Below are 27837 nucleotides of genomic sequence, written 5' to 3' on the forward strand. Positions count from 1 at the left end.
CACATCTGATGTTGTCTTGTTGCTGTGGAACGGAAGGTCAGCTGACCAATGAGCAGCGTGGACGTCGCCTCAATCACTTAGCATAATGGAACCGGCATCAATTGAGCTGTGAGATCAAGAGGAAAATACTATTAACGGGGAGGGAATTCTTTTCTGTGATAATAAAACAACAACAACAACAAATGAAACCATGCTATATTTGCAGACGTTGTGGCTGAAACGGATGCACATGTTCTCTTGTGATATCAAAGTCAATTATTTACAATGTCACATGTTTTTTATGGGTTTTTAATCGTTTCATTGGTTACACGGACACTCAACTGGTGATGTAATGTCTCTAGTGTGCTTCTCACTATTTTCAGCAGCGCATGTGATGATGTTACTAAAAATGCACAATTGATGGATTGTCAAAAGTAGCGGAGCTAAACGTGCTGCAGAGCTTGGGTAGACGGCAGCAGAGAGGAGAGTGCATTAAGAACAGGATGAGGTACAAACAGTGGTGGTATCACACCTTGTAAAACTCCGAAGCACACCTATTATGGAGAGGCAGGCGACAGTGAGATGTGAAAACTGCACCAGATGGATAGAACAACAGAACAACCATCACACCTCCTATTCTATCCCTGCGGGCCAGTCGCTTATATCCTGTGTCTGCTTTTCCAGTTCAGTTACAAGGAGAGGAAAAGAACGCGACAAAAGGCAGTCGCATTAGTGTGTTAAAGCATGTGCTTCACTTAGAAGGGAAAATATATGTACACACACACACACACACTGTGTCTTTATATGCAATGGTGTTGTGCACTATTTTTGTTTAATTCAAGGTCTCAGACTCTGTTGAAGAACAGCGGTTAAATTGGTTGCAGATATTTATGCATAGATTTCCATATAATACATATAGAATTGATTATAAAAAGTCTAATTTCTTTCCCTCCCCAAATCTCCCTGAGGAGATTATATCCATAGTAAAACCACTTAGTGAGCTGCAGTTGAATATTGACTTTGAGACTTTTCTTATTTATGGCCCAGGCCTTTTGAGGAAAAAGCTTCATCACTATCTTGCTACTGAGCCTATTGTTTTATTGATTGCTCAACCGCTGTTATTTGTGTTCCCCAGGAACACAGAGGCCCTTAGCTTCTTCCATACTTCTCTAAATACCCAAACTAATTTCTGCTATGACTCAAAGAGAGTATATGAATCGCTGCAAGTCTATCAAGCTCTCCCTTCCTCCTGCTGGGGAAAACATTTTTTCTTTCCAAGAAATTGCATCTAAATCATTTTCGGCTCATGCATTTTGGATTCGGGAATATTTAACCAAAGACCCAGAGAAAATGATTCATCTGCTTTGCTTTTGTTCAGCTGATGGCCTAACTTGTGTTTATAGAGGACGAGAGCCTGAGAGTATGTGCTTAACCCCTTCCTCGAAGTCTGATTTGCTCCTGCATTTAGTTCCTCCTGCACTGGACATGCATTCCTGAACATATTCTTACACGATCTCAACCCCAGGCAGCCTAGTTTAAAGCATCACTTGACTCACCAACCAAACAGGCAGGTAGTCAGGTCTTTATCTCGGCTGAGCATAGCATGGTGCAGCAGTACCCGAAGGCATCCCACAGTCGGCTTTCAAAAAGTGGGTTTCCAAGAAAAATGCGCATTATGCTGTGTGACAGTTTGAACACCCCTACTGCTGCTCCACGGGGCACTGAGCTTCAGATATCCCAGCATCTCTCTCCCTCTATGGAGTTAATGTGGCATTTAGCTCAATGACATGCATAGGTTTTTTTTTTCCTGCATTTTCTTCCTTGCTGCACCTCAGGAGAAACACAGTCACAACTCATTTCTCTGATCTGCCTTTGCTATATTGACTGGGGTCAAACTCAACAATAGAGATGAGTGTTCTTTACTCAAACCTGCAGAACGCATGAACAAAGGTATGGTGGTTTGTTACAAGCAAGAGTAAAAAAAGACAAGAAAAGATAATTGGATCTCAAGAGAAGACAATGTGAGTTTTATCTGCCTTCTCCACACATCTCTGTATCAGCAGCCAAAGTGATTACGCTCCCCTGCTTGAATCATTGGCAGCGATGATTGACAGGCCTTCAAAAGGTTCTGATATTTAAATGTGTAACCTTACTCTTTTTGGCTGGCCTTTCAAGCCTTGTGTAATGGGAGTCAGGCTTTGTGTTAAATATGTGTCACATTGTTGAGGGTTTGGTCTGATTCAAAAATTGCTTTCCACGTAAAGCAAAGGAGCTGAAATGTGAGTCCCCTCACATTTGGCCAGGGACTGGTAGTGGACCTTAGCTCAAACCAGGGTTTGGAAATGTCAAAAGTGCTTTAAACGTTTCTGTTTCAAACACAGCTTTTCCATCTCAGATTTTTTGCTTAAATTCTGCATTTTATTCTCCATCCTGTCCTGTTTTTCAGCAAAATGAGGTTTTCGCACACATGCACAGTGTCAGCAATCCTGATTTCTTCATGAGTGCACTAGCCTGCAAAGGTTAGTGCAGTTGTGCAGGTATTTGGCCATTAAAAACAAAAATAAAGTTTTGTACAAAGTGGAATGTTTTCTTGTTTACAGTCCTAAAGGAAAGTTCGGGGTTTGCCAATATTATAATTCATCCCACGGGTAACACAAATGTCTGAATCAAATTTTATGGTAATGCATTCAGCAGTCGGCAGGTTCATGGCGGATCATCAAAGTCCATAGGAGTCGTCCTTCAGGCACCATGGATATCTGTCCTAAATTCCATGGCAATCCATCCTGTAGTTAGGAAGGTTTGCCAGTTGCTAATAGTCCAAAGCCCTAGCCTGAATAAAAAGCAGAGGGTGAGATACCTTCAGCATGAAGCAGAACAAGTTGTAGGTTCTTTGTTTTTTTTGTATGTATGCCTTAAATACCCACATTAGGACTTTCTTTTATTGACATCCGAAGGTTAAGTCCATCTAACAAATCTTGCTAAACCTTTTTTCCCCAGACCAAATATCATCTCCAGCTGCAAAACAAGTTCTTGACCTACTTCTGAAAACACTGCAGTGAACTGTAGTTATTTCCTCTCATCTTTCTCCTTTGTTAATTTCAGCTGGTGGCTTGCACGACGTTACTTTTCGTTGGATCATCCTCAGACACTCATTAAAATGCCCCCCTCTTCCACTCATTGTTTTGTTATCTTTACTTTTCCGTTCCTCTTCTTCTTGTTACACCTTTTATTCCTCTAATTTTCTACAAAGAGTGACCTCAAAGCATTCAGAAAGGGGACATCCATTGCTTTACAACAGATAATTGTTTGTAATGATCATGAAGCACAAAGGCTTATCCAGGCAGAATGGCTTTTAGATCACAGCAGCAAAGTTAGAAAGATAGCAGCTTATCTCCAGTCACCGAATGTCTTTGTTATGTTGCCGTTATTCCAAGTTGGCGCCTTGCTCCCGTTTCCCGGCTGTTCCTCTGTGTCTTTTTCCCTCTTGTCATCTTTGAGTTGTCTTTGGCCCGCTCCCAGAGTCAATCCGTCACTTCTTTATAGGAAGACATTCTTACATTTGGGCTTCTGTTTCAATAAAGGGCCTACAGCGACAGGGTGCCTCATTCATGTCCACTTTATTGTTTTTTAATAATCAAACCATGATGGATTGCCTCCACACAGATATTCATTTGAAAACAGCATAAAGGATGAAAAACAGGGGAGGAAAGGGATCGCACCAGTATGCTTTTGATGGTGCAGGGGCTTTTCGCGGTACTAAGTGTGCATGAGTGTGTGTACTTAAATTGGATGCTAGTTTGGCTCTTGTTCTCAGAAAGACAGGCAGGCTCCTCCCTCTCACTCCCTCTTCATTCTCTACTCTTATCATTGCCTCCTGGGTTGAGTCAGAGAGCTCCTGCTGTCTCTTCTTGCTGATTTATCAGGCCAGAGATGACAAGTGTAAACACCTGCCAAGGTAACCTCCCCATTTGGGAGCCCTAGGTGGTTGGACGTGTTCCATTTTTTTATTCCCATATGGTGCCTCAATGAATTATTCTCACCTGCCTGTCTGTTCCAACCGTCTGGGTTTGGTTGTCTTCTCTTCTACTTTCACACCTCAGCCCAAAAATCATTTCCTCTGGCATTAGGTGAACAGGTGTGGTCTGCAGCTCTGTTAGGTTCAGCAATATGGCATTTATGTGTGGCTGTAAAAGGGTTTTTCGTTTGTTTTATTACAGCCCGGTGGTGGGGATGCTGTGTTCACACTCGGGTGTAAGGTCTGTTTCTGCTCTGTGATGCTGTGAGGTTGTCGTACAACAGAAACTTCTGAAATTGCTGGAACTACCCTGCCGTCATTCACATCCTTGTCAAAATCACTGTGGCTTCTATTTACGTCTAGTAAAAACATGAAATGCAAATGAAAAGCAAAAAAAGGGGGCAAAATATTTCTTCTCTCACAGACATCATTTCAACTACTTTTATTCATGTTAAAAGGCTCCGTTTATCTCTGCAAACAGTGAGGCATTATTTTTGATTGGATGAATTTGAATTGCACCGAACACAATGCAGGTGACTCAGTTTGATGACAAGTTTACAAAAATGACTTTTGGAAAATTCTACAGACTATGGTGAACAGGTTTTTGGACCGACTATTTGAAGAAATTGTCCTTGGGTACAGATTGGGTATATAGAGGTTGGTGGTGGCTGTCATATGTAAAAATATGTTTCATCATACATGTAGTAAATCAGCATCCTCCATTATATTTAGAATTTATTACACAAAGAAGAAAGCACCTCCTCCAAATGTGGTGGCTATCACATAGACATGTAAGTGCACATTTCTCAGCATGCTACTCCTTACTCTTTGGAATTCCTGCCATCTGTTAAACCTTCAGCACCAATCTGTGGACATTACCCAGACTGCCACATGTAAACACAGGGAAGCTGCACTTTTATCAGAGCTGTTAGACAGCATCTGCAATAGCTGCCACATCCTCCTGACTAATCAATGATCAAAACACCCACGTCTACACAGTTTCTCCCGATGACATATTTGAATACATCACATTCACTGTTGCAATGTCTGATGAGGCAGCAGAGTAATTTCAGAAAACAGACTATAAGAACTTAACAAACAGGGCTACTTGTAGCTGCACAATACAAAGCCACTTATATAGCCTACTAAACAACAGGTTTAAGAAATATGCCTGAAATAAAGACTGATGTAAACCTGAATTTACAGTACTATTGGAACAGGAACAGGAACAGGTTAAGGAAAATGTTATAGTTTGGGTTAATATTAGTATCAAAGTCGGGGCCTTTGTCTCTGTGGTTACATACATAACAAGCATCACAATTATCTGTGGGTAGGACTAGGAAAGGTGAATTGAACAGCTGTCTCACATAAAAACTCACTTTAGTTTTTTTTTAGGCATTTACTGAAAATCTAATTCTGTTAGGTTATTTTTTTTGACATCAACAGGTTTGTTCTTATTTAATTAAAGTCTTGCACTTTAGTGCACAGCATGATGGCTGGCACAGTGGGAGCGTTTAAGAGTGTGTGTGCGTGTGTGCATCTGTGCAAAATATGTGCAACCAATAAGCATCATGTGTGCAAACTGGGGTTTGTTTGTGCATACAGGCTAAACGTACAACTAACACTTCCCTTCCCCTTTTCCCAAGCTAAAGGCCACGTGACTGACCTTGTTGCTCTCATAAATGTGTGTATATTTTAGTTGCGAGCACCCACAGCTAAGAAATAACATCATTAGGCCTGATAATATGTTTATTATTTAAAGCTAATGCAGTTTGGGTTAGCTGCCCCCTCAGGGCTACGAAGTCTTGTTAGGAAAGTAGAATTGTGTGTTTGTGTAAGTGATTGTTTGTCCGATTTGAGTTGTATACAGTACTGTGCAAAGGTCTCAGGGCACCACCAGATTTGTTATTTTTATATCTTGGAATGATTTGTTACCCTGCAAGTTGGCCTTATATATTAGCAAACTGTCTATGACCTTAACACATTGACATGTCTTGAATACACCTTTCACATCAGTAGCATTAAGTAGGATTCCAGAGCCGTGGTCGTGTTATTGTTCATGTGTAAGGGTAGTTCTGAAAACAATGGGCTATTTTAAAACTGCATACATGTATCCTGTATTTTCTGGGTGCTTTCCAATAAAGTGATTAAAATATAATCACACTATTTGATCAAACAAAATAATCTAATGGTGGCCCAAGACTTTTACACGGTACAGTCGTTTATTGAGCTAATGTTTTGGTGCTTCAAGCTGAGAGTGACTGAGAGTGAGACTGAACGTGTTTGTGTGTTAGTCCTTCATAAGATGGCAGGATATGTAGAGAGATTCTGGGGGGTTTGTGTGTTTTTATTACCTGCTGGTGGCCCCCTGCCAGCATCTAGCTTGATTAACTCTCCACTCCTTCCCCTTTGTGCTCAATACACACCCCCTCTATGCTTAATACACACACACACACACACACACACACATACGCACGGTATACACACGTGTGTGAAACCACCTACTTTATCACTAAAAGTGTGTTGGGGAAATAGCAGCAAAGGTTCTCAAAAAGTTATTATCTATTAAAAGGCTGTGGAGGAGGCACGGGGCTCGACCGTTACTCTTTATGTCTTCTCTTTGGTTGTTTTTCAAGTGGGGCTATTATAGGAGTGGAAATCCACATGCTTCCTCCTGTTTAAGTGTGGTTTTTAGTAGTAGGTAATTTATTGCTGGAGTTTTACCACACATTAAAGCCTTGCTACCTGTATTCTCATGTTCTGAGTTTGAGTGTGTGCAACAGATGTCTATAACACACATATGCTGACACACACACACACACACACACAGAGACGAACACACACTACACAAGGAAGCAATTTGCTCTTCCAAAAAAAGAGTAATTTGTTTAAGACAGACTGTCTCTCTCCCTCCTGTTACTCATGTGTGGCAGCTTCTAATGAAAGGGCCACTAGAAGGTTTAAGGGTTTCACTTAATTTATTTTGTGCTCAATTTATTTTGTGCATCACAAGAGGTAGTGAGGTGATGGCTCGTGTAACAGTTTTCAGCATAAACTCACTGATATGTCATCTCCCATGGCTACTCATGCAAGATAAATGTTTAGAATGTGATTAAGAATCTCCTGAGATTACTTTCATCAAACACTAACTCTACATGCACAGAGTACTGAGCTACTGCAGTTTATCATTTGATTTTAACACCCTTTAATCTGGCCTAAATCTGTCATTTTCAGACTTATTTACATGTTTCGACGCTAGAATGAAGGAAATCATATCTTGCTTTACTTTAAGTACAACCTCAATCTGACATGTAGTTCCCTTGAGCCTACCCTCTACCACATGCCACTTTCCTGCTCATCAGTCAGTCAGTCACAGGAGAACTTCCGGGTCAAAGTTCAGAAGAAAAATTCATTTCAGCCGTGCACAGTGGTGTGCTGTACTGTATGAAGAGCAGAAATAAAATTGTATTTACAATTTGGACCCCGTTGGAATGCACAGTGCAAGTGCAACTCAATCAACCTTTACTGTATGACAAAGGTGAGGGTGGAGGAAAACCCATTTTAGTAGTTTTCTTTTCAAACGTCATAGAGGAATCGGCCAAAGAGTCGAGGAAGGAGGCAGGGAAATGGAGCGGCTTGTGAGATCAAGGTCGTATCCAGGCTTTAGTATTGGTATTCTCCTCAGTGTTAAAGTGATTCTCCTAGTGAATAGTGTTTTCATTCCTCTACTGAATGAGATTCACGGGAGCATGGAGAGAGGGAGAGGGAGTGAGAGAGAGACATGACAAAGAAAAGAGAAAATAATCCCCTTTCTCTCTCTCTTTCTCCGTCCATTCCTCCCCCCTGCTTGTTCCACCCCGGACATACAATAGTGAATGAAAATACAGCGTGGGATAAACAACTTTTATTGGACTGGAGAAAATGAAATAGACTATTTTATTCAACTATTCCCTTCTCTATCTGCCCGGCAACATTACACCACGGAAGCTTTCAGCTAGATGGGAAAAAAAGAAGGTGTTTTATGTAAATTAAATGCTTCATTCTTGATTAGATTACAGACGCAATAATTGTCATGCATGATTTATGGGAGTAATTTGTTGCTCCAAACTGCAGTAGGAAAAGCTCAGTTGCCATGGTTTGTCCAATGAAAACATTACATCAACACATTTTAGGGCACCTGCTGTAAAATACACTTCGGTGAGAAAACTTTACATTTAGAAAATTACTTTCATTGAAGACATTGTCCCCCCCCCAAGATTAAAAGTAAACAATCCAGGGTCAAACATCACACTTAGGCTACTGGTTGAAAACAAAATGTTATATTACATCATATATATATTACACAACAGTATTTTGAAAGTTAAGATATGTACTGCCACCTGCACTAGTAGAGGTCCATAATAAATGCTTAGTTGGCCACTCATACTCTTCTCTTCATTTTCTAAGCACAGTATTGCATGTTAAGTCTATGGCACAAGGTGCAAAATGGAAAAAAAAACAACTCAATTTAGCTTGCTGTCAGAGTCTGGTAAAATGAATTAATCTTGTGTCATCCTTGGATTGGTATTCCTGTCAGTGTCAAAACCTGCCTGAGATGCTTTGGTTGGTTAATTTGTGTATTAAAACCTATTGCAAGGTTGTGCTCACTCTTGCAGTCCGAGTCCAGCACAGTTCTCGTGGGACATAATGGCAACGTTGGGCAAAGCTGTGATGTACTGTGTGCAGCACAAATAACTTAGATCACCACACAGAAAAGATGCCTTTACTGTATCTTAATACTGAAAATGTGCTTTTTAAATGATTATTATTATAACTAATCTCCTGAGTATTACTTATTTTATGTAAGTTTGTGCATTTTTTTCCCTCAGGAACATGATAATTGCACTCAAACTTTATTTTTCTTCCAAAGGTAGATTTCACAATTGTTTTATTATTAAAATGCAGATTGGAGAGATGATGTCAGGTCTTGTTCCACCCATGTTCAGCAAAGTTCAGCACATTGGTGCATCATTTGTCATAAATATACTGTAATATTTCATCACATGGAGCAAAAAAAAGATAATCAACCAAACACATAGGCCAAGTTACTTGCCATATCCATGCAGGTGTTGATTCTAATTCACAGTAGGTTCATCTGAACAAGAATCCTTCCATTTCACTAAGACCATGTCAGGTGGAGAGAGAGGGAGCAGGACAAACAGAGAGGGACATCTCTGTCTGACTTCCATCTATGATACATAATACCACCCTAACCCAATTAATTCTAATTTTGCTCGCAACACAGCTTACTTGAGTCATCAAAAATGCATGTAAATATATTGCTGCCAGATTCCAATGGGCTGTGCAATCCGCAAAATGCACAAACAGCCATTCGGGTGAACTTGAATTTGTTTTGCCAGCCTCCTTCCTTTTTCTTTCCCCCTCACTTCACTTCGGCATTTCTTTGTTTCACACAAGCTATGTAGAAACTGAGGTGGGACAATTACAGAGGAGGCAGTCACGTGAAAGCTGATTTATTTGACAAACTGTTTCCTTCTTTTTTTGTCTTCCCCATTTGTTATCTTTGTTCCTATCCTCCATCTCCTCCTTGTCTAAATGGCTTCTGTCTCTTTTGTACAGGCTGAGGAAAATCTGTAGCAGAGGACCAACAGCAGCAGCAGCAGCAGCAGCAGCAGCGTTGGTGCGACCATGAGGTCAGAGGCCTTGTTACTCTACTTCACGCTAGTGCAAATAGCCGGGGCGGGCTTCCCCGAGGACAGCGAACCAATTAGCATCTCACACGGCAACTGTAAGTAAACTTTTCTTTTTTTCTTTCCCCCCTCTCTCGGAATAAGTAATTCTTCGCTCTCTTCCTGCACTCCTTTCACTCTCATCTTTATTTGGCCACTTCACAAATCTCTCTTGGTATCTTTGTCACTTGTTCCATCTACTCCTCTTGTTCGTTCTGGACCCTTGGTTCCTCTGCTAGCCTCTTCTTGCACTGAATGCATTTTGAAGACACTGAGTGTAATTTGGTGTCCAAGCTTAGGCCCTTTACACACTAAAATGAAGGACTTGAAGCATCATTTGAAACAGTGCTCATCCCCCTTCAAAGGAAAATCAGCTTTTCTTCTATTGGAATTGTAAAGCGTTTGATTGTGGTACCATTGTAACACAACCCCTTACTGGGAGTGGCAGGGCATAAACATAATATACTGTATCAATATAATGTTTATGCAAGTGTTACAACTCCCAGGGTTGGTACCACAGCAACAAAAGGTAAATCTGTAAAATACAGATAGCGATGAAGACACAGCGTGTTCAGTTCTTCCTCCAGATTGTATCTGTTCTTTAATTCACAATGTCAAATTCTCGACACAAAACGGTTCCTCCCAAGTGTCAGTTCCTGGTATAGTCCATATTTGAACTAAAGTAGAGCTGAAACAGTTAATCAATCATCATTGGAAACACCATCATTTCCAGGTTTGACATTTTTTAAGGTTTTCTGATATTTTATGGACCAATGATTTATCGAAAAATAATTGACATTAGGAAAATAATCGTTAGTTGCAGCTCTAAACTAAAGTGCATAAAAGATCAATTAATCTAAATGCACAGCAACATATTCTACCTAACTTAAGCTACTGTGTAGGAGCCCCAAAATAAATACACTTAAAATACTGGCACCTGCCTGCGAGACTAAACGCAGGGCAAAATAAACACAGCGATGCGCCGGCGTTAGCGACCGACCTGCAAGACTACGCGCAGGGCAAAAATAACATACAGACACACACACACCGCTGCAGCGGCAGTACCTAGCGGCCGATTAGAGAGTAGCGGTAAAGTTCGACGGAAATGCTCAAAACAACACCCAGAAAACATAATAATAATCGCCTTTAAACACAACGCTTTAGGAAGCGATGTGGATCATTCTTACCAACTACTAACCTGTAAAAAACAGCGTTCAGCGGCAGAGTTCGTCATCCTGGGGTGCGGGCGGAAGTGTACCCCTTAAACAATCCTGGGCACAACTGTTCCCGTGCCAACAGTTCCACTTGCGTGCTTTTAACATTTTCTTTTAATTGTACATTAAAAATTAAATAATCTTACACTCACCTATGTTATTAAGTATTAGGACCTAAAGACTGTTAAGTCCACAATTTGGTGGTTGTATCACAAGAGTACACACTTATCAAGTTTTTTTGTTTTTGTTTTGTCCATAAGAATGAACTTGTTTCTTAGGACACATCCACACGGAAAATGATACGCAACATCGCCATCGTTTCAGGAAATGTATTCATCAATACGGAACCCCCTAAAAATGACTCAAAACGCCGTAGTATATATGCCAGGCCTGTAAGAGGCGCTATAACGCTACACCAAAAGCAGAGAAGAAGACGTTATGCACATTATTGATATAATAAACAGAAACACAGATAGAATGAACTGAGCCACGGGGACGAATATGAAATAAAGAAAGAAAATAAAAGTTATTATAACGTGAACAGACCAAACAACAGTGTTGACAATTTAGTGACATTATCACTATATTTATTTGACTTTCTGACATAATCCTAACTACTTTATCAGAAGGAAATCGTTCTGCCACACAACTGAGATTCATCTAGCTGTATTTACTGCATGCAGCGAGTTGGTCTGACTGTAGACACAGAGACAGAGAAACACTGTGACCACACAGACAACACAGAGTCACAGACAAGAACGATGTGCAGTACAGCTGACCGTGTGTGGAACAATCACCCATCTGTTCATTCAAGGCAAAATAGTTTCTGTGAAAATCCGTTTTGTTTTCTCCCCCTTTATTTTATGATTTAATTTCACTGTTAATCTTCAACACTTTTTTTCCCTCAACCCTGTGTGTGAAATCGCTAAAGATGTGACATTAGGGCTGACTTTAGTTACTTTTCTTTGACAGTGATATAGACAGTGAATGCCAGCAAGACAAGACAGTGTTGGGAGTAATGACATCAGTGTAGCGTATTCGCTGTCTAGACAAAAAAACGTGAAAAGTGTTGTTTCTGTGTGGACGGGCCCTTAAACTTTCACTCAAGAGGAAAAATCAGTGTTTAATCATTTGAAATTTATTGTGATGATTAGCCATTTTGACTGATTAAAAATGATATTGTCAAAGAAACCTTTTTTGCCATATTGTCCATCTGTTATAGTAGGAATGAATCTTTTTTGTCCTCTCCTTGCAGACACAAAGCAGTATCCAGCATTTGTAGGCCACAAACCTGGCAGGAACAACACACAGCGGCACAGACTGGACATCCAGCTCATCATGATTATGAACAGGACATTATATATTGCTGCCAGGTGGGTGATAATAGTTTTTTTTTTTTTAATCATGTGCTGTCTTTGCATCAAGGAAATCCTGAAATGCTGTTGCTGTGTCAGACAAATTCATGAAGTCATTTTAAATTACGTCAAGTTGCTTTGTGGAGTAAAAATGTGATTAAACTGAGCCATGTTTCTAGCAGGATTATTGAATGCTTCATCAGCCCTTCTCATGTTACAGAGGCTGGCTGATGATTCTCATCAACTGTTGCCAGTTGGGGATTGTGAACATGTGCATTTTTTTTTCTGGGCTGTGAGAATCACAGCAGTCAGTCTATCCAGCTGACCTCTGGAGCCCTGTGCTGCTGCATTTCAAGTTTTGGGATTCAGGAGGGACTAATTCACAGCAAAATCTTACGACTGGATTTGTTTTTCTCATTGACTTTTCTTTCATTGCCTCATTGTTGGATTCTATTTTTATCTTACCATCTGCCAAAACCTCTTTGCCTAGAACAATGTCCCTGAAGCCTTATGCCCTGCTTTTTCAACATCCAGGTGGGCATACAGTACAAATATCAAGCAAATACAGGAACCCACACACATGAATGAAACACTATAATAATAAGAAATGCGTTTCTACTTATGGTCTTAATGTACTATTCTGAAGACCTCAGTGCACATAAATCACAGGAATAAAGGAATAGAGAAGTTTTGATACTTGATTTGCTGGTAGCCTAGTAGTTGCTCTCACAAATTGATCTTTATATCTCTTTGTTTCTTTGTCTGCTCCCCCCCCTCCCTCTGTCACTTGCCTTTATTGCTTTCTGTCTAACTGTCACTCTGTTTTTCACCTGTGACTCTTTCTTAGATGGTATAGTTCAATTACACCGGAGGCTGTAGAGAAAACACACACAGATTTTGTATTCTCTCTTATCATCAGTCTGTTAGAAATGTCCACCTCACATCAGCGTGAGAACAGTGAGGTTCCTGACCAAGGCATGAACAGGCTGAGCAGATTTAACTTCTGTGGAGCCTAGAATGTGCAGTTCAAAGTCAAGGCAGCACGAAAAAGGCTTAGTTAAAAAAAAGATTTCGTTGCCATTTGCTGTCTGGCTAATTGAGTAGTGGGCTTGATTGGATAGCGTTGAAAGCCACAATAGGGCCCTTTCTTTGTTTTCCACCCAAGCATGTCAAATTTAATGGCTGAAGGAGGCTGCTGCTTTAAGCGGCACCGCTTTGTAACGTATCTGAGGTCATTGAGACAAGGTGTGTGGGGAGGAAGGAAACAAAGTGGAATAGAAAACATGTGTGTGTGTGTGTTGCTCAGTTTAATATGCAGACCAGTTGTCACAGGGATTTAAAAGTAATTACTTGAGTGTGGTATGCGATATACATATGCGGTAGTGAACATGTGTTGGTGCGCCTATGGGCGTGGTTGCTACAGCCCAGGATCGTGTCTGCACTGAGTTATACATTTGTTTGTGTGTGTGTGTGTGTGTGTGTGTGTGAGATCATTTACACCTGGTGTGTAAGTTCCAGACTTGCAGGAATTCTGACACATGGCCAGGGCACGTGACCCCTGCATATCTGGGATGGCCGCCTCAGATTAGACCGAGCTGGAAGTCTAGCATTGATCCTGACACAGAGAAGAACGTTGGAGTCAATATCATGGAAACTAAATGATGCCCTGTGCAGTTCGATCCATTTTCACTAACAGCATATCGATAATGACATGTTACAGTTGAACAACAAGCAGTTTGAGGCAAACAGTGGAGACAATCACAGATTCTCAAATCAATGTGAAAGTGAGCCAGTGCAGGAAGAATTTTGCTAAGAAACAACGAACAACGCTGTAGAGGAAAAACTAAGTGGCTTTTATGAGGGTTGTCCAGTCAAATAACTTGTTTATTCTGGGGCCAGCATCATGCAGCTTTGCCATCGTGCTTGCAGACCAATGAGCCCCAGTTCTTGTTGTGCAGCAGCTTGCAGATGGTCATTGTGAAAGTGGTCCAAAAAGCCCAACACAGTTTCAGGCTGTTTTTGAATGGCTCTTCAGTGTATTAAATCCCTTTGGCTGCCGTTTTGGCACTGGCAGTAAAATGACAAGGTTTTTTAAACTGTGAGATGCATACAGACATAGTAACTGATGAAATTCTAAATAGACAAAAGTGGCTTAATCCTTATAGAGGGGGAAGCATTGAATCATTGGCAATGGAAGAACTCAGCAACAGATGCAGTGATTGATAATTCATCCGAAGTTCTGAGCTGTGAATGAAATGTACTGTATTGATTTTGGTGGAATCAGCTGCTCCTCCTCAGCTCTGTTTTAGCCATTATATGCGGGGAAGATTGAACAAAATGGCCTCTGTTGATGAGGTTCATGGCTTTTCAATATGCTTAAAAATCGTTGGACTGCCCAGACTTACTCTGAATGTTGATCATGTATTCAGTACATGACAACTTTAGTTTCTTAATATTCTGAATCATATTTCCTGACTCAGTTTTCATCAGGTCTTATAATGATAACTTATCAGCCTGCGTTTGTCTATTTATTTAGAAAAATACATTATTAACTCGTAGTGATGTCTATATCTTTATTCCACTGTTTGTTTTGAATCACTCTATGGATGAAACAATGCTCATGAATCATAGCAATGTCAGTGTTTTTGTTTAATCCATGATAGGTGTACTGAAGCAGCGTGTAGAACATGCACTTCATTAAAATACTCCATGTACAAGCTCTGTGGTTTATGTATGTCGGCTGTCATGTATTTTTTAGGTGTTTAGCAGCAGAGTTATGATCATTAAAAGCAATAAAAGAGTTCTTGATAACATTTAGAGACGGATGAAGCAGGATTCTATAGTGACCCATATTTCATGGTCAGGGAACACTATCCACTATGCACTTCTTTCAGAGGGAATTCATTATAGAGCAGTGGGAGATTTATCATTCTCTGTACAAAAAAATAAATAAAGTCAATGTGTGCATGTTTAGGCAGCTAAACAGGACAATCATCACCGTTAGTCACAATAATAACAAGAGCTAATAGAACAGTTTTCTTTTGGATAAGTCTGGGCACAAAAACAACCACATGTAGTTTTTGTGTTAAGCTTTTGGTTTAGGTTAAATGCTCTTAAGGTTAGAAGACCTTTAATAATGTAATTTGTTAAAAGTAACATCACTGACTGTTGGTTTGAAATGGTAAGCGTGCAGACTTCTATACTACGTCACCTGACTGCTTTCTTACCAGGATAGAACTGAGGTTAAGGTTCAGGCCAAGAAAAGGGCTGAGGTCAGGGTTAGGATAAATATCCAGGCTAGGCTTAGTGGATATTCACTGTTGGCTCACATTCAGACAGTCTTTTATTTTATTAATACCGTCTGCATTTGACCAATAATTATAAATAATAGAGGATATATCTTCCCTGTCAGTGACTGCTTAGTACTGGCTTGATGCTCACAGCAACGTTAAAGTGTGGATGGGCACTCAGGGCAGCTGCTCTGAACATCTAAATGTGCCGCCTGCTGCGTCTCTTTCAGACACCGAGGGGTACCTTGTGTGTCTGTGAGGCGACGCCGAGGGACGTGACAGAGCAGCAGTATATGGCACTCTTGGAATGAGAACGGCCCGGCCACGCATGAGTGGCTTATCTTAAGTGTTTATGTTTGTTTAATCCACTGATATGATTACAGCATTGTGCCACTTATCATCAGCAAGTTCTATCCGAACAATTCCGAGAGTCAGACTTTGTTTTGTCTTGGGCATATTGCTCGTTGCTGCCAACACGGAATGTTTGTGAATACTGTGATTTTTGTGAAAAAGAAAAAGAAAAAAAGATTTATTTTTGTAATCAATTTGTACCCACACTCTGCCAATGCAACATTTTTTGACAAGACAAGAATGAAACAGTCAAACCATGAGGCTTTCAAGAAGAAAACAGTTTTTCCACAATAAAAACTGCTTTATTTAGAGAAAATGTGTATGAGTGAAGTTGGGCTGTAAGTCAGAATGTTAATGTTTGAAATTAGAGGTCGACCAACGGCAAATATCGGCCTGATTCATTTGCCCAACCAATCTTAGAGTGTATTTTCTTTTTTTTGCAATGTTTCAATAATATCAGGAAATACACATACCATACCAAAAACACATATTATTAATTAAATGGTGGCTAAAATGTTGCAAAATCACCCTTGGTCGATGAGGAGAACTAGACAGACTGTCCATACATAATTGTGCACGTGTATGTGTGTGTGTGCGCGCGTGTGCGCTCGCATGCATGTGTGTGTGTGTGAGTGTGCAACTCTATACCGTGCTAGTGTGCATGCCCTGGATCTCTCCACATGCAGGGCATAGTCGCCATTCCTAGTCCTCAGTCGCCCTTTACCATGGTAACACCAACTGCACTCTGTTTACACCACTCTTTGAATCTGGGAAGCATGGGAACCAGAGATAGAATGTGTGTGTGTGTGTGTGTGTGTGTGTGGGACAGAGTGGGGGAAAGTCACATAGTGAGCCATCAAGTGTAAAGGTGCACAGACCAAAAATGATGGTTGTCATTAGCTCTCACAAAGAAAAACATGCATGAACACAGTCAAAATCCAGATTACCTTCCATAAGTTGAGTCCTGTGGAACAGTCGTGCCATTGTGGCTGCTGTTCTTCCCTGTCGCGTCTTTTTGGGCCTCGCAGTGGAGGCCACTGGAGTCTCCATTATTATAGTTGCGCCAAATCCTGTTAAAACCCACTAATGATGGGGATTACACGGTTGCCTACTCTTGCTCCCCTCACAGCGCCATGCAACATCCAGCCACGTCCACACACTGAAACAAAGCATGCAGCTCCAATAGTTATACGTTTCAAACAAGTTTCCAGTTAAAAATAGAAAAATAGTTTCTGACATTCTCAGGTTTATAGCATTTTTAGGAATAGGATTTTTATTCAACATGACACATTGAAGAGCGTTGTGATAATGGGGTACCTCTATGCGGAATTCACTGTCTGACATTTTCCCTTCGTAGTAGATGAACATTTGTATGTGCATGTTGTCACATGGATACAGTCAAAAATACAAAGTTAAAGGACATGGACGTATATAAAAATAAAAACAGCATGGTGTGTGAAGTCATGTGACGCTGGTATTCATATATTATCAGGGATTCATCCTCTCAATCTGTTTTCTGAAGTCGCTGTATGCTCTTTACATTTTTAAAGTGACATACACTACATAACCTTTTTAAAACAGGCTCCTTCTCTCGCCCTCCCTCTCTCTCTCTCTCTCTCCGCTCACTACTGACAAGCATGATTAGACGCCTCACCGCTGCTGAATCTCAGTGTGGCTGAGCAGCTGTCAATGTCTTTATCTCCTCTATCTTTCACAAACACAACACGCCCACTACTCATTTCAAAGTAAAAGAGAAGGATTTAGAGCATCTTAAACATAATTATTATCATTTATTTACCAAAAACATAGCAGCAGCTTCGTAAAGCAGATGACGTCATTAAAATCTGACGAGTGAAGCGGTCCATTACCTTATGAAATACAGATTTCTATGGATTAACTTTGGCTACTATACAGACTCTACTCAAAAAATATATAGATATGGAATAAGTGTCGTCATTTTTAGATATTTTAATGTAGAATTGCTACATATAGAGTATGAGTGAATCTGAATCCACTGATATCAAGAAAATGACATCTTTTTAATGCATAAATGTTTCAAGTATGAGAGCTCAAACCATGTCCCTTACCCAGCTGACTCGGCCACAGACAAAAACACACTTACACTCACATACAATCGCACAAAGGGAAATGTGGAGTGAATGTAGGGAAACCCTAATGAGAACTTCAACCTTCAAAAAGAACAACCTGCCTGAGCTTGGGGGTGACTGAACTCTGGCTTGTTGTATTTCATGCCACCACATCACTGAGGACCTCTTAATGCTCCAGCCCATTCACAGCTTCAACACTCCCTCCACAGCCCCAAGGTGCCTGCTGGCTTCCCCAGTTCCCTCTCTCTCACACTCTGTGAAGAGGATTTGAAGCAGTGAAAGCCAAAACAACCTACAATGGGCCCTCCTCCGCCACCCATGATCCAGTTATTAAGAGAGAGGAATATGGGTGAAGAGGGGGATGAGAGAGAAAGGGTGGGAGGTGGAGGGAAGGCTGGACGCAAAGGCATTTAGTTTGTAGCGTGAGGGGCGGTGGCAAAAGGTGCGGGGTGCATGCTAATCACATTCCCCTCTTTTCTGCTACTGGAATGTAAGATAGTTTGACAAAGACCAAGCAGATGGGCCAAGCAGGCTCGCGGTCACCCCAAAAGAAATGCGCTGTTATGAAAACGACATTCTTCCACACAAAGCCGCTGTGTTCTCGTGGCCATGCATGGTTACATGTCCGACGGAGACCCTCTATGTCACTCTGTTGCACTCAGTCTCACACTCTTGCCTCAGCTCAGTTGGTCTACTGTCTGGCCTTGATCTTTCAACTCTTTGTCACTGTCTGTACCCGTCCTTTAACAGTGCCTCCATATTTGTGTCTAAGAGGATATTTGCATACCTTCCATCGTACTCACGCATTTTTGTCACGGAATTTCGGGAAATAAGAAGCTCACACCAAGTGATTCACATTGACAGCAAACGTTGTGCGCCCAGTTATCAATGGCCTCTTATGGCGTTTTTCCACTATATACAGTAGTACCACCTCGGCTCGACTCTGCACGGTTTCCCATCACAGTACAGTACCTCCTCAACGTGGGCGGAGTCATCACAGCACAGCTGCATGAAACTGCCGTGACTTTGTTTTAAACGCGACACACACAAACTAGTGACTTGCAAAACAGTTGTTGTTGATGTACTGAATCATTAGAATCCGTGAATTAAAAAGATTTGTTCAGTACTTTCTGCATGACCGCAGCACAGACTCCGTCTGACACAGTCAAGTACCAGGCACCAGGTACTTTCGTTAATGGGAAAACAACATAACCATGCCGAGTCGTGCTAGTGGAAACACGCCATTACAATGTTTTATCAACACCACAGCTCCTGTAGACCATTATGTTTTGTGTGACATGACTGTCCCAAGTCCATGTGAGGCTTGAATCATAGCCTACAGGTGAGAGAAAGAAAATAATTGGAAATCGATTTTAGTAAATGGCCTGTCAGAGTCCACTTCCATGTTCGATTCTGGACTGGATTTTATCTCAGTATATTTGGGCCCATGTGGTTTGCCCAAGTCTTTGATCTTTGAGCTGTGGCTCCCCTGAAGAGAGTGTCGGAGAAGTAAGACAGTGTGTAGGGTGAGACGTGACAGATGCTCCTTTTTCACAGGCTGGGAATATTGTGCCTTTACTCTGTGGCGCTGGTCTGTATGAAAAAAGAAGGAACATGGAATGGGGGAGCATTGTTCTTCCACCATTACGCCATTTGAAAGAGTAGCAGTCAGAGAGCCAAATCAATCAGAATCCAGTCGCTATGGTGGGACATTGTGTTATATCTCACGCCTACTGATTTCACAATCATGGAGGAAATTCAGGCTCTTTGAAACACTTAGTGCTAAACTGCTGCAGTTTCTCAAAATGTCAACTTCTCCGAGTCACACTGACTCACTGCTCATACTTGTAGTGTCGGCGTGACCTAACATTTCTTTGTACATCCATCGCTACATTACAAACAGAAACTTCTAACAGCTGCTTTGGTTTATTGATAAAGTCACCAAAAACACGAGTTGAAGTTGGAGCAAACGTGGGAACTAGTTTGAGCAGATTATAAAATATTGAACTGAACTAAAAATAAAAATCCATTTCCCAAAAATCCATAATCCATTAATCCAGCTAAAGGGCCAGTGAAACTCATTAAACTGACTGGCTGGAATTACTTTTAGATAATAAGAAATAATAATAAGTATCATATGTATTATAATATATTGTGTTCTACATACGTTAAAGTGCATTATATATATTATGATATATATATATCATAATATATATATATAACATTTTTATTATTATTATTTTTATTATAATAATATTATTTCTTAGTTATTCCAATATTGCAGGAATTTGAAAATGCCTGGAGTAGTTCACCTAGTAACACATTTTCCCCAGCCATAAGAAAAATGTGAAAGTGTTCTACAGTATGTTAATGTAAATAGATTCAAATGTATGGAGCAATAGACAGTAGATTCACTGTCAACTGCTCAATGCAAATTTGAAAGGAATGTTGAATAAAATGTTGTGCCACAGCGAACAAGACTCGTATGGACATCAGACCTTCGGATAGGAATATCTTTTTAGGTTGTAAAGCCTCATAGCAAGAAATATGGACTACTTTATTGAAGAAAATTATAATAAAATATACAGAGCGGTCAACCGTAATGACAACAGTGTGTGAATGCAAAGCTTTATGGTAAAGACTCTTTAAGATCTGATTGTGTCATGTGACAACGCTGTGATTTTTTCAGGAAAAGCAATAAAAGTTTGGCCTGTGATGGATCATGTATTTAAACTCACCTGTAGTTGATTTTCATAGGTTATTAAACACAAAGACGTGACTGGAGGCTTAAAAAGAAATAAGTTTGCTTTGGAAAATGGGTCGGCCGTAACATTAGAATTGTCATTAATCGTCTACAACATACAATATACATTATAATACAATACCACCAGTGTAGCTGCTGCCTCTGCTTTCCATTCCATCGCGTTGGCAGAGAAGTTAGATGTGAAGTTATGTTGAAATATGTGTTCAGGTGCAGGGCCCAAAAGGGCAAAGGGTGCATATGCCTGTGTTTTTTTGTGAGCATGTTGCAGTAGAGGAGGGGGGGTTGCGGTGTCTTTGCACATGTGTGTGTTTGGAGAGCTGGTGTTGACACAGACACAGCCTCTCCATTGTCTCATTCCATCTCCAGTCAGGATGTTTGGGGGACGCCTCATGGCTTGGATCCCTCTAATCTCTGCTGGAACTGAAAACCCCGTGGCTGGAAAGCCTCGGCCCTTGAGGACGCTGTAGGCACCAGGACAAGAGAGACAGGGACTATAGCCATGAAGGTTACTATTGGAAAATAATAGAGCAGTGAATTACACATTACTCATGCACCCTTTCAAAATGTGCAGGCAGTAAAATAACCCATGGGATTACACTAAAATCCATCAAGTAATCCTTTGATTTAATTGCTTTTGATTTAGCGTTGTCTTTTTAATACAAAGTCTGAAGTTTAATATAAAGATATAAATTAACAATTTGCTGAACCTTTGATGACAGTGGAAAATTAATACTATATCATCCCTCACTGTTATCATACATAGAGTATTACTTTCCTTTTCTTCTCGGTCTTCCCTTTTTCTTATGGTTTGACAGTGACCATTTTTAATAATCAAGTTTACATCAGCCCCATGTTATGTTCCACCCAGTGGAACCAAGGTGAAAGAAGCACGGAGGGAAAGAAGAGTCATTGAGGAGGAAACTTGATCCAGATCAATTAGCTAGAGAACTGCAAGGGTACCAGAGAGCCGTAATGAAAAACATTTTACAGTGGAGTTTGTGGTTTTGGCTGGAAATACTGAATTTTTAGTCATGGCAGACTGCACAGTGACAGGCAGCATCTGGCATTCGCTAATGCACGTGAACTTGAGTCTTGAAAGGGCATCGGAAGCTTCTCAGTGACGTAATACTGACTTCATTTTCTTTCCTCCTTACGCACAGAAAATTATTTTAATCTCAGTTGATTTCAAAGGATGTTGAAGTTTAAGATATTATACTCGTGCTAACACATATATTATATATTATATAATACTGATATCATGTTTATGCACTGTGCAAACACACATTGAGACTCAACACGTAATTGCTATTAAATGATTTTCCTCACATTTGTTCATTGTTTTCTGTTTTTTCAAAACCACAATTAAATGGTTTCACTTTCACTGCAGGAGCAAAATCTTAATCTTGAATTATCTGACAATGTTTTTTCGTCCTGCAAACATTTGTTTTCATATTTTTCAGAATGAGGGTGTTTGGACAGAGTTTTATATTTTTTTGACAGAGCTTACTTTCAGTGCAGACGTGGAAAGAAAACAAATCCACTGACAGATTCTGCTCATACGGCCTCACTGGAGTTGTGTTCTCTTCTCCCAAGAAAGCACCACGGTTGTGTTCCTTTCAACTGCTCTCCAAGATTAATTATTTAATTTAAATGCAGTGGCTGATAAGGTACAGTAGACTGGCTTTTGTCCTGAAGGAGACGGTGCTGGTCCCCAGGAAAACGATGTAGATTCATTTCAAGGAGTCTGTTCCTCTAAAGACTTTATTAGATTTAGTTAATGAGAGAGCAAGGCGTGCCGGCTGGCTGGCTGAGCGCAGGTTGGGGAGCTGGAACGTAATTAAGCCGTGAGTCTGATGATGCCACTGTTACACACTTTGATTAAAAACACGTTCAGTGTCTAATCTCCAACAAATTAAAGTAGTTACAGTGTTTGGCATGGTCACCTTTGGTTCGAGCACTGAATGAGGTAAATCCCTCTTTCTTTCTGTCGCTTCTGTTTACACAACCACCTCGTCTACCCCCACTACACCCTTCCTGTCCCTGTCTGCACCCTAATTTTCCACGGTAAGTAGGTGTAGCGACACGACTGGTCAACCAGCCAGTCTGTCTTTCTAAGATGTAGTTAACCCGTGTGGCTTTTATGTCTTCCATATGCCCTGCTGAGTCCTATATGGCAGGACTTTGTAATAAAAGAGAAGCCTGTATGTTTCCAGGCCAGCACACATAAGTCTTCTTGTCGGAGCATTAATGAGTGTTAGTATAGATTTCCTGTGGCTCAAACACTAGGCTTAATTGACCTGAACAGCTCTGAGTGACTTGGCACCTCCCGTCTCAACCTTCTCCTCCTCCTCCCTCACCTCCCCCAAGACCTTTCTCTGGGACAAAGAGGCTTTTGTCCTCAGGCCTGTGCCACAGCTCTCTAAACCTTTGTTGACTGTTTCTGTCTGACAGAGCAAATAGCTCTGGCTTCCTTTTGTTTATTGTCGTTCCTTGAAGTTTGAACAAAGTTTACACAAAGATCCATTTTTTGACGTTGTTTGTTGCCTGCAGGAATGACAGCCAGAGTTAAGAAAAGAAATGGCTTTATTGTTTGTTGGATTTTTGACTGTCTGCTGCTGTCTGACCTCTTATTTTCTTGTCTCTCTCCCCTTCAATCTCTCCCTACCCGTCTCTCTCTCTCTCTCTCTCTCTCACCCTCCCTTGAATGCATGCAGGGATCACATATACACAGTGGACACGGACACTGCCAACAGTGACGAGGTCTTTTTCAGTAAGGTGAGTGAGACGTCTGTCCCTTTGAGGACGTGTTGTTCTCGGTATACGGTAACCTGCCTCCGAGTTCTGCTGTGTGCACATGCATATGTTTATTTATAAACATATGCATGTGTATATATATATATATATATATATGTGTATATGTATATGTATATATATGTACATATATATATATATATATATATATATATATATATATATTTATATGAATATATGTATGTATAAATGACCTAACAGCGCTCTTACTCAGCTGCTCAACAATGTGAGCTTGGTGTGCTCGCCATGGTGACCCTGTTAAGAAGATTATTCAATCAATCAGCTAGTGAAACGCCTGCGTCATCCACGCTCATCAGTGTAAGAGTGTGACTGGTGCGCAACACAAGCTATGAGGACAACAGAGGAAGTGAGTTTAGGAAGTAGGCGGATGAGGAGGAGGATTCATGGATAGAAGACAATCAGCAGGGGGAGAAAAAAAAGACACCATTGTACATTTCGAGAATATTCAGAAAGGATTTCAAATTTACATAGGCCCTCAGCTGTTATTTCCCACTTTCCATTTCATTCCAGCCACTCATCACTGGCATCACTTGCCCTCAACATAATGCATGCAAACAGAATTCAAACAGGGCCCTTCTCGCGTACAGAGCAACCCGCCATCCCTCCACCTCATCCACTTCAATGTCATCGCCCGACGAGTGGGTCTTAATGAGAGCAGGCTGCAGATGAAAGGCTGGTGGAAGACCTGCAGATTGATTGATGCCTGAGGGTCTTTAATCAGTGGCTTAGCTCCAAACATGTTGTACAACAATGGCGAGGACCATGGCGGTCTGAACCAGCGGCTCAGCACTGACCCTCAGGCCACACAGGGCAGAGAGGGGGTGTGTTTGAGTATGTTTAGGTGTGTGTGTGTGTCTGAATGGATACGAGGTATAACTTGACAGTGAATGATGATGAGTATAGTTGATTGAGAGTTACCGGTAGCATTGACTCGTAGGCCAAGGCAGTGTGTGGGAATGTATACAGCCGTGCTGATTAATCGGCTATTGGTTTCTTTTTTTCATGTTTTAAATAGTCTCCTATCCCCTATAACCATAAGAAGAAAATGCCAAAACATATCTTTGAGCTCTGGGCTGGATCTGTCCTTGGAGAGACTTTGTTCTGATCTGTGGTCAGTGTTGTATTTCCTCCTCATTGGGACAGTTTTAAAAGTTCAAGGAGGTAAACTGATCTCTGATCAACTCCTGGAATACAGTTCACCTCAGAGCAGGTGCCTCATTATGGGGAATCAGTGATGGAGTATTTCAGGTGACGATTATTGATCCCAGCATTGATGGGCTATTGATCACGAAAGTGTCTCCTGTGTTTTGTTTCGTTGAGTCTATGTTTACCTTATTTGTCCTCTTCTCTTGCTCTCATTCGCTTCTCCAACGTCCATCTACTTTTTCGTCCCACCCAGAAAATGACATGGAAGTCCAGACAAGGAGACGTGGACACTTGCAGAATGAAAGGGAAACATAAGGTAGATGAAACACAAACAGTAGACACAGCATTATCTGTGCTCACGCCTTGAAATTCACTTGTAGTGAACAAATATCACCTTACTCTTTGCAAAACACCACTTTAGCAAATCACACATTATACATTACAGTCAAGCTGTAACAAATGTAATTTTACACAATGCCTCTGTCTCTTGCGCACGCTCATGCATAAACACATTTATCGACGGGAGACTCTGTAGGTGCAATAACACACTCCCTCTGCTATCAATGACAATATACTGGAATTACATTTTCTCTGGATTTATTGAGCAATTCTAAGAGAGAATATTACAGTTCTATGAAGACCCCGAATCTGTTATGAACATCAAGAAATTATACATTGTACATGATGTTTTATGTTTTTTATGTCTCACAGCAATTAATGCTGTGCTATAAAAGAAAGAAACCCCACATGTGGCTTTTAGTGTAAAAAAAACCCCGTCAATTATAAACAACAAAAATGTCAGCATGAACTCACTGTTGTCTTTTTCTCCTGTCTTCCTCTTCTGGCTTGTGTTCCCTGAAGGACGAGTGCCACAATTTCATCAAAGTCCTCCTGCAGCAAAATGATGACACCTTGTTTGTTTGTGGAACGAATGCTTTCAACCCGTCTTGCCGAACCTACAAGGTAAGAACACATACACATGCGCCACCATGGGGAGCAGGGCTTTCAGCTGCTCGGCTCCCCAGCTCTGGAACTCAGTGCCACCTGACCTCCACAACTCAGAACTCATGTGTTTAAAGAAGTTTACAACCTATAACCACCTGCACACTGCCCTCTATAATGTGTATTCATTCACTTTGTAAATGGTCTTATATATCTTTTTGATCCTATGTCCTATGAGTTTAACGTACAGTGTTCCGCACACATACACATACTAATGGTTCTGTGCTCCTGTGAGCTTGGTGATTGACGATTCAGCAAACGTATGATGCACATACAAACAGTTGAAACTCAATCCCCCTGTGTGATCCTCTACCAGTTGGCCTGACTCCCGTGTTTTGTCCTTTGCACTTCAAATGTAATCTCAGATAATGCCCCTATTTGATTTTTGCCTCCGCTTCGTGTAGGAGGTTATTATTTTTTGCTGCATTTGTCTGTTTGTTTGTAAACAGCATAATTGAAAAGGTAAAGGGCAGATTTTAAGCGGGAGTAGTTTATGGCCCATGGAAGAAATTGTTAAATTACATTAAGGATTTTGTTGTTGTTGTTTTTTAAAGAGGGTTAATCTTGCAAAACAGGGGGGTGAATTGAAACTGTGGGAGACTGAGCAGCCTTGCTTTCTGGAATATGATGCAGGTAGTGTCCCATTGTAAATTAAAGATTTCAACCCCTACTCCTTGTAGATTGATGTTGGCAGGGCCTTTGTCCCAGTATACAAGCACTTGTGGGTAATTGATTTATTGAATAAAGTGTGTCCACCGTTACTACGCTACTTGGCGATATGCCCTCTTTTATCTTGTTAGTAATATACAGTTTATATATATATTTTAAATGTTACTAATAGATTTTAAAAGTCTAATTTTACTCAGACTAATACAATAATGACTTTTTTTTCTAATATCACTCAAACATATGGACTCACTCTTGTAGGCACAGTGGTATTTATCAACAACAGTTATGTGGGAGTGTAGGGAGGTGAGCTATGTAGCGATGGACATACATGGATGACTTTCACAACTCAGCAGGCCCTCCTCCGATGTCTTAATCTCCAGGTGTACTTTGACACGCTTGATTTGGAGGCAGAGGAACCTAACTATCTGCCACCATTCATACTCACTCATTCACTGAAATGCAAGTAAAGGCTCTGTCCTGAAATTCCCCTGTAAATTGTAGCCTGCCCGTACGGCAGTATGCATGCGGGGCAAGTCCGCAACAGCGATGATATTCCTTCAGGAAAAACAGAAGAAGACGCATTTTAATGACCTGAGGTCATGGAAAGGAGTAGGTAGAGACATCATGAATGACTTGACAGAGAAATGTGGAGTTGTCGAGAACAGATAGAAACGGAAGCAGATGAACAAATATCAAAAAGTATTTATACTCTTTTTTCGTGGTCCTTGTCTGGTAAACCCTCTGCCTCCACCGTCAACTGATCCTCACTGATCCAACTCCATTAGACTGCACAGGATAAGGAATTGTACTGACATTCAACCTACATTTAACTAAAGAGGAAGAGGAGGCGGCGGAGGAGCATTGAAGTGCATCTGTGTGTGTGTGTAACAAGCAGAGTGTGCATGCACCGTGAACTCACCTATGTGGGCACGTCTAATGCGCCGTTGAAATAACCATGAAAATACTGTGTCATTGACTTCAGGACTTCGTTGGTCACTGTGGCTTTCTGCTGCCTCAAGATAGCAATGTGCCTGACTTTTTAAGACCAACACACCCATGGGCACACTGACGGGCGCAAGAGCATTTGGAAGCTTTTCATTCCAAGAGTCGGGAGTTGTCGAGATATTGTTGCATACGAATGAACTTTAACATATTATGGGACCCAAATGCAGACGTGGACCAGACAGCAAGTTCAAAAGATTGATTGCAACCAGTGAGAAATGAGTTGTTGGCAAGATGATAATAGCTGGCTTAACTGATGGAGAGGAAGAGTCTCGTGGAAGGAGTGAGAAGCCAAGCAACACTCACCGTGAATAAAACTGTCTCGCGTAACACCATAGTGAATGCAAAAACTCCCAGGCTTAAATGCAGGAAAGGTGATTG

At 40.9% G+C, this 27837-nt stretch overlaps 1 protein-coding gene and 1 long non-coding RNA gene across 5 annotated transcripts in view; one reads left to right on the forward strand and one right to left on the reverse strand.

Moving 5' to 3' along the window:
* LOC122769900 lies at window positions 1–27439 on the reverse strand. Of its 2 annotated transcripts, XR_006360477.1 has the most exons (7): window positions 27374–27439; window positions 26900–27009; window positions 25597–25674; window positions 24969–25073; window positions 16881–17092; window positions 16582–16700; window positions 1–106 (listed from the first exon to the last, which is right to left on the reverse strand). It is a non-coding gene; the product is annotated as an uncharacterized LOC122769900 (long non-coding RNA). The 2 variants fall into 2 exon arrangements; XR_006360476.1 differs by lacking the exon at window positions 1–106 and having other exon boundaries at window positions 16197–16700.
* Window positions 1–27837, forward strand: part of sema6a (sema domain, transmembrane domain (TM), and cytoplasmic domain, (semaphorin) 6A) — a 100696-nt gene that overhangs the window by 32978 nt on the left and 39881 nt on the right. For all 3 annotated transcript variants that reach the window (XM_044026787.1, XM_044026788.1, XM_044026789.1), the window contains exons 2-6: window positions 9614–9782; window positions 12193–12310; window positions 23520–23580; window positions 25037–25099; window positions 25645–25746. In XM_044026787.1, coding sequence (XP_043882722.1) covers window positions 9683–9782; window positions 12193–12310; window positions 23520–23580; window positions 25037–25099; window positions 25645–25746 — 444 coding nt within the window. In that variant the 5' untranslated portion in view covers window positions 9614–9682. The remainder of the gene's footprint in view (window positions 1–9613; window positions 9783–12192; window positions 12311–23519; window positions 23581–25036; window positions 25100–25644; window positions 25747–27837) is intronic.

This window comes from Solea senegalensis, linkage group LG5 (assembly GCF_019176455.1).
Source record: "Solea senegalensis isolate Sse05_10M linkage group LG5, IFAPA_SoseM_1, whole genome shotgun sequence".
Taxonomy (NCBI): domain Eukaryota; kingdom Metazoa; phylum Chordata; class Actinopteri; order Pleuronectiformes; family Soleidae; genus Solea; species Solea senegalensis.